Genomic DNA, 7,180 nt, shown 5'->3' with positions numbered 1-7,180 from the left:
ATCCTGTTTGTCGGGATACCTGATAATGGTCACTGGTTGCTTTACCTGGGCAGCCTGGCCATTCCTTCTGAGATGCTAAATACTTAGTTCCTGAATCCAGGTCACCGGCTCACCCTGTTCATACACAAATACGCCCTTAAGAAAAGATTTGTGAGCAAAGAGACAATGGGGAGGCTTCCTCATTGCAGAGAAACATTTGAGGTCACTGGGAGAGTCAAAATGGCTTCAGGGTTGCTCTCCTGCACTATTCCAGACATGTGGCTCATATACTTATGTATGTGTTTACCTTGTACATTTATGAACATTTAATTTATATATACTGTATAAAACCTTAGAATTCCTATAACATCACTGCTAGTTTCACCTGCCAGGTGGATCCTCAGCTTGCAGAGACCTCCATCCTGCTCCACCACCAAAGGTGCTGATACACTGTACCAGGGGGAAAAAACCCCAGGTGGAAATAATAATAATAAATAATAAATTTTATTTATATCCCGCCCTCTCCGGCCAGAGCCGGGCTCAGGGCTGCTAACACCACTAAAATTACAATAGAAACATAATGGGGGGGGGCAATTTAAAATACAGGTTAAAGTGCAATTTAAAATGCAGCCTGATTTTAAAAGTAGCCCATAGATCAAAACCGCAAGGGGAGTGAAGACATAAGGGTCAGACTGAGTCCAAACCAAAGGCCAGGCGGAACAGCTCCGTCTTGCAGGCCCTGCGGAAAGATGTCAAGTCCCGCAGGGCCCTAGTCTCTCAGGACAGAGCATTCTACCAAGTCGGGGCCAGTACTGAAAAGGCCCTGGCCCTAGTTGAGACCAATCTAACCACCTTGCGACTTGGGATCTCCAAAGTGTTGTCATTTGTGGACCTTAAGGTCTTCCACGGGGCATACCAGGAGAGGCGGTCCCGTAGGTACGTGGGTCCTAGGCTGCAATCAAATATTGTACCACAATCAAATATTGATCCACCAAGCAGAGAGGCACTGTCAAGTTTCTTTTGATGCAAGTACATTTCAGTTATTCTTAAGCGTAGAGGAAATGAGTTTGCTTTTATTGGCTTACATACGGCATGAATCAATAAAGATTTAGAGATTGACGCACGCAGATTTATTGGAATAAATCAGGAATGCAAGTCGTGCGTCCGAGTAATCAAATGGCCTACAAATGCAATTTGAAAAAGGCAATTGAAAATGGTAGAAACGAAGGAAGAGCTTTGTCTGACTCTTGTTCCCCAGCCTTGACTTGTCTGACGCACCATCTAGCCTTTCCACAAGGGGGGCTTCTCTGTCTGCAGGATGTTCCACTTGAGATTAGGGTGTTTTACAAAGTTCTTGGTCTACTCTACAGAGATTGTGACTGGTTGCATGGGAAGGAAGCGGTTTTCTTAACTTGGACACTTTGTCCCAGGCTAATAAAGGCTTTTGTGTGCAGAGGGGAAAGAACAAACAGGATGTGGTATTTGATGCCGGATTCAGCTTTCTAAGAATTTCACAGCCTTTTTTTTTTTTTTAAGCCATCTCCCATCACTTAGGTCTGCCAAGATATGCTTTCATTTATGTATTTATTCGGCTTCTATCTGGAGTTTTTCTAAGGACCTCAAAACAGCCAAAGTGAAAGGTTCTCTCCCTCCCCTTTTATACTTACATTGAGCCTATAAGGAAGGTTGATTCATTAATTTCAAAGATTTATAACCCTCCCTTCGCTGATAGCCAAGCAGGGTGCAACGTGCTGTGAATTATAGCAACCATCAATAAAACAAGAGAGCAGTTTCTATAAACATGACATCAGCAAAGGCGGACAAACTCTGCAGGTAAACAGATGACCTGTTCATTGAGCATGCAACCTGATTTGCTTGCACAAAACATACACAGTGCTTGCACTATGCCTGGTCTTCAATGAGCATGTCATTGAAATTCTACTCAATATTGATCCGGAGCAGATTCCAATGTATGGTTAGCAGAGTAAAAACTTAATCACGTTGCAGGATCCCCCAAAATAGACCACAGGCAATAGTCCCATGGACTGCAAGAAGATCAAACCCATCCATTCTGCAGGAAATCAGCCCTGAGTGCTCACTGGAAGGACAGATCCTGAAGCTGAGGCTCCAAGACTTTGGCCACCTCATGAGAAGAGAAGACCCTGATGTTGGGAAAGATGGAGGGCGGAAGGAGAAGGGGACGACCGAGGACGAGATGGTTGGACAGTGTTCTCAAAGCTACGAACATGAGTCTGACCAAACTGTGGGAGGCAGTGGAAGACAGGAGGGCCTGGAGTGCTCTGGTCCAGGGGGTCACAAACAGTCGGACACAACTAAACAACTAAACAAAAAAACAAATTAATATTTCGTCCAGCAGAGCTTTGCTGCTACTGAAGGCAAATGAGCATAATGGTCACAAATCAAATACATTCAGGATTGGCACTATCCATAAGAAATCCAGTTGCAACAGACGTAACTTAAACTTACAATAACTTATAATAAGTCTAAACCTTAGCACTACATACAGAGCAGGGACGCGGGTGGCGCTGTGGGTAAAAGCCTCAGCGCCTAGGGCTTGCCGATCGAAAGGTCGGCGGTTCGAATCCCCGCGGCGGGGTGCGCTCCCGTTGTTCGATCCCAGCGCCTGCCAACCTAGCAGTTCGAAAGCACTCTCGGGTGCAAGTAGATAAACAGGGACCGCTTACTAGCGGGAAGGTAAACGGTGTTTCCGTGTACGGCTCTGGCTCGCCAGAGCAGCGATGTCACGCTGGCCACGTGACCCGGAAGTGTCTCCGGACAGCGCTGGACCCCGGCCTCTTGAATGAGATGAGCGCACAACCCTAGAGTCTGGCAAGACTGGCCCGTACGGGCAGGGGTACCTTTACCTTTACCTACATACAGAACACCACACCAGAAGGAAAAAGAGATAGAAAAGAGTGAAGCCCAGGCTCCTCCTGGCCTTATTATTATAGTCAGCATGACATTGACAGAGAGAACCAGTTTAAGCCAGCTGTACTCAGCTTCTCTGAAGGAATAACCCAAATATCATGAACCTTCTGCTTACTTCTTTCACACAAAGAAGCTTCCAGAACCCACTTGGATTAATTAGAATAGGAAAGATCTCTACACGTCAGATCAATACTTTCTGCATCAAAAAATGCAAGCTGACAGAGCCTGCAGTCAGATTTGCCTATTCCAGGCATAGGCAAACTCGGCCCTCCAGATGTTTTGAGACTACAACTCCCATCATCCCTGACCACTGGTCCTGTTAGCTACGGATGATGGGAGTTGTAGTCCCAAAACATCTGGAGGGCCGAGTTTGCCTGTGCCTGAGTTATTTGACAAGGAGCATCCATCCTCATTTGCTTGCAGGGTGCTTACACATCTTCCCGTTAACTGTTCATCCATTCCAAACTTTTTAGGGATTCTGTAGCTGCGATTCCTACATTGCAGGGGGTTGAGTGCTCACTGGAACGACAGATCGTGAAGCTGAGGCTCCAATACTTTGGCCACCTCATGAGAAGAGAAGACTCCCTGGAAAAGACCCTGATGTTGGGAAAGATGGAGGGCACAAGGAGAAGGCGACGAAGGAGGACGAGATGGTTGGACAGTGTTCTCGAAGCTACCAGCATGAGTTTGACCAAACTGCGGGAGGCAGTGGAAGACAGGAGGGCCTGGCGTGCTCTGGTCCAGGGGGTCACAAAGAGTTGGACACGACTAAACGACTAAACAACAAGGACTAGATGATCCCTTGCAGTCCCTTCCAGCTCGACAGTTTTAACGACTCTATGATTCCCCCCCCCCCAATGTAAAATAAAGCTGCCCTGAATGTTGCTGTTGATGGGTGGCTCTCAATCATACACTGGCAAATTCATGTGGAGAAATCACAGTGGGTTGAGAGGTCTTGCACAACAAGGGCACTTCCCCAAAGGATCTTGTGTTTTGCAATGAGGAAAGTCACGGATAGGAGTCGCTTTGATGCAATGTCACCTTACCTCCCTGCAAGCAGTTCAGAACAAATGCTTTTTAGCCAACGTCATCTAATCTCGCTGCAAACAAATCAGGATGAGGGCTCCACAAGCAGCTTGGCTGGAAGCCACCCTTGATAAGGTTTCCAGAATGTCTAGGGAAGAAGTTGTGCTTTTTTATTATTATTATTATTATTATTATTATTATTATTATTATTATTATTAAAAATTGCATTTTCAAAAACAGGAACAGAGAGCATATTTAACCCCCCTCCCCTTCCCTGTCCCCCTTACAACTTTGTACCAAATACAACATGTATAATGTATATACCATATGACTTCCCTTCCACATTTTTCCTGGTTCCTTTTGCTTTTCTACTACTCCGCTACTACTTTTTAATCATCTAATTTGTTATCTTATTAAATACTCTTATCTATTTCATCTCTGCTGGTTTTACGTGAGACCTGCTAAGCTGTGTATTTGTCTATGGTGGTCCTTGAAATAATCACTAAATATTGTCCATTCCTCCTTATATGCCTTATCTTCGTTTTCTCTTATCCTGTTCAGTCAGACCAGCCAGTTCAGCATATTTTAACATTTTACACTGCCATTCTCCCTTAGTGGGTACTAGACTTGTTCTCCACCTTTGTGCCAATAAGGTTCTAGCTGCGGTGGTGGCGTATATTAATAAATGCTTGTTTTTTGGGAACTGCACTGTTACCATCCCCAAGAGGAAAATCTCAGGTGTTTTGGGGAAAGTTTTTTTTAAGTATCTTTTTTCATTCATTATATATCTCTTCCCAATATTCCTTAATTATTTTACAGGACCACCACATGCGAATAAAAGTCCCCTCAATTTCATTACACTTCCAACATATACCTTTTCCTTTTTTATTTTCGCCAATCTGATGGGTGTTAAATACCATCTGTGGGCCATTTTCCTCATATTTTCTTTTATCGTGTAACATGCCAGAAAATTCATATTTATTGCCCACAACTTTCCCCATAATTCAGAGAAGAGGCGATTTTGAATTCGGCAGGATATTTCATTTTTTTAAAAAATGCTTTTTATTGGTGTTTCATTTAATAGGTAAAGGTAAAGGTACCCCTGCCCGTACGGGCCAGTCTTGCCAGACTCTAGGGTTGTGTGCTCATCTCAGTCTAAAGGCCAGGGGCCAGCGCTGTCCAGAGACACTTCCGGGTCACGTGGCCAGCGTGACATCGCTGCTCTGGCGAGCCAGAGCCGCACACGGAAACGCCGTTTACCTTCCCCGCCGGAGCGGTACCTATTTATCTACTTGCACCTGAAGGTGCTTTCGAACTGCTAGGTGGGCAGGAGCTGGGACCGAACGATGGGAGCTCACCCCGCCGCAGGGATTCGAACCGCCGACCATGCGATTGGAAAGTCCTAGGCTCTGTGGTTTAACCCACAGCGCCACCCGCGTCCCACGTTTCATTTAATACAAACAAACAAAATACAGTAAAATTCAACAATCATTTACCCACATTTTCCCCCCTACACTCTGCTGAGCATTGACTTCCTTCCCTCCTTCAACAGGTTTTCTTATGTCAGTTACTTTTTCACAGTTCCTTATTGTATCCAATATCGTAAGATTTATTCCAGCCCTGCCACCAGCAGGATAAATCCCACAGGGCAGCGTCTGGTGGGATTCACCTTTGGGGTTCATGCTGGCTGGATAGCCCCAGTTTCTCTGGAGAGAACAGCAAAAGTTCAGGCCAATGGCCCATCTAGAGCCGCCATATTTCAAAAAGCAAAAATTCCGAAAGTCGTTGAGTTGCAGAGCAAAGCCATCACAACTATCACCCACAATCCAACCGCTGCTCTACAGCTTAAATGACAGGTGTCGCCAGCATTGTTGACACTTATTTAGGTTTGGCTCCCTCTTCGTCCCTTGAATACATAAAGAAAACAGATGTTGAAATGGGGTTCTTTGTTACCCAAGGCCTAGGAAAACGTGTCTAAGCAGGTCCAGATGTTATGGAATTAATCCCGTTCCCTAATTTCAACCCCTAAACCCCTCTGCTCTGTGAGACGCACTTTACCAGCCACCATAACCCTTTGCTGGAAATCTCTCCCTGAGGCCATGTTTGGTTTGTCAGAGTGCGGCTCTCGACAGGTGAGGAGCCTTTGGGATGGTGGCAGCTGGGAGCCTAGAGGGTTTCTCTGGACACTGGAACCGCTGGTACCCACAGCAAAGGCAACTTGCAAAATGCCTAGATGTGGTTCTAGCATCTCCCTCCTCTTAAACCAACTTTGGGGTGTCGGTGACTCAGCCGGGGAGGAAATGTCTGTTGGGAAGAAGAGTCAGCACCAATGGAGACTTACTGGTCCAACCAGATTGGGGAAAAGCTTCGCAACCTGTTGGAGAGGTGTGTCCTTGCCAGGATCCTGCCTTGGTTGGGAGCTACTGGTTGGACTCCTTCCTAGTAAGATGCCCTCGGGAAGCAACAGGCAGGCACCTGAACAGGTGTGCTGACAACTCCTTCCATTCATCCAAAGGTTTTTGGGGAAGACTGCAATCGCACCTCTGAGCATGGGGCTCCAGGTGAGTTCGTGAACGGTGGGACTTAGCAGAATCCGAGGCTCTTTTCATCGTGACTCGAGTCCTGAAATTGCAGCAAGGATCTTTCAGCTCCGGGCTGTTGAGGGCAGCTGGCAGGCCAGCCTCCGAAAATTACTTAATAGCTGTTGCGGTTGGGAAGGAACATTAATCACCGGCTGCGCTGAGTATTTGAAGCACAAGGCGAGGGAGAATTGCGATTCTGCCTTTGGTGTGCTTTAAAGCCCGCTGAAAGAAGTGAGTTCACAGCGCAATAGCCTCTTGGGTGTTTACTCAGAAGTAAGTCCCACTCTTCTTCACAGAACTTACACCCAGGAAGGTTGGGTGGGACTGCAGCTTCAGTCCATGCTAGGTGGTTTTAAAAGAGGAATAGATAGATTCATGGATGGCACAAAACTTTACCTATGTCCAAAGACGAGAGAAAACCCAAGATGTTCTCAGTTAGGGCATCAGTTTACGATGTGTATTGTGTGCTTGAATGGGACAGGTTGGCTATATATTTGTGCTGAATACATTTTAGACTATTTAATTTGGTACTGCTACCCAAGTCTATAAATTTGGGGTGGGAAGACTTGCTGGACATACCAGATTCTAGGATCTATCTTCTCGTTCTGTCTTAGCTACAAAGAAGAATCCTGTACCTTGGAAGG

The 7,180-nt window shown here is 45.9% G+C and overlaps 1 protein-coding gene across 1 annotated transcript in view; it reads left to right on the top strand.

Annotated features, from left to right (window-relative positions):
• The first annotated feature begins 5,987 nt into the window (after positions 1-5,987).
• Positions 5,988-7,180, top strand: part of LOC310680600 (bactericidal permeability-increasing protein-like) — a 41,464-nt gene continuing 40,271 nt past the window's right edge. The window contains exon 1 of the mRNA XM_083447477.1: positions 5,988-6,515. Coding sequence (XP_083303603.1) covers positions 6,504-6,515 — 12 coding nt within the window. The 5' untranslated portion in view covers positions 5,988-6,503. The remainder of the gene's footprint in view (positions 6,516-7,180) is intronic.

This window comes from Podarcis tiliguerta (genome assembly GCF_965153285.1).
Source record: "Podarcis tiliguerta genome assembly, chromosome: 6".
NCBI classification, from domain to species: Eukaryota; Metazoa; Chordata; class Lepidosauria; order Squamata; family Lacertidae; genus Podarcis; species Podarcis tiliguerta.
Note: the sequence above shows the minus strand (reverse complement) of the source record. Positions and strands in the feature narration are given on the sequence as shown.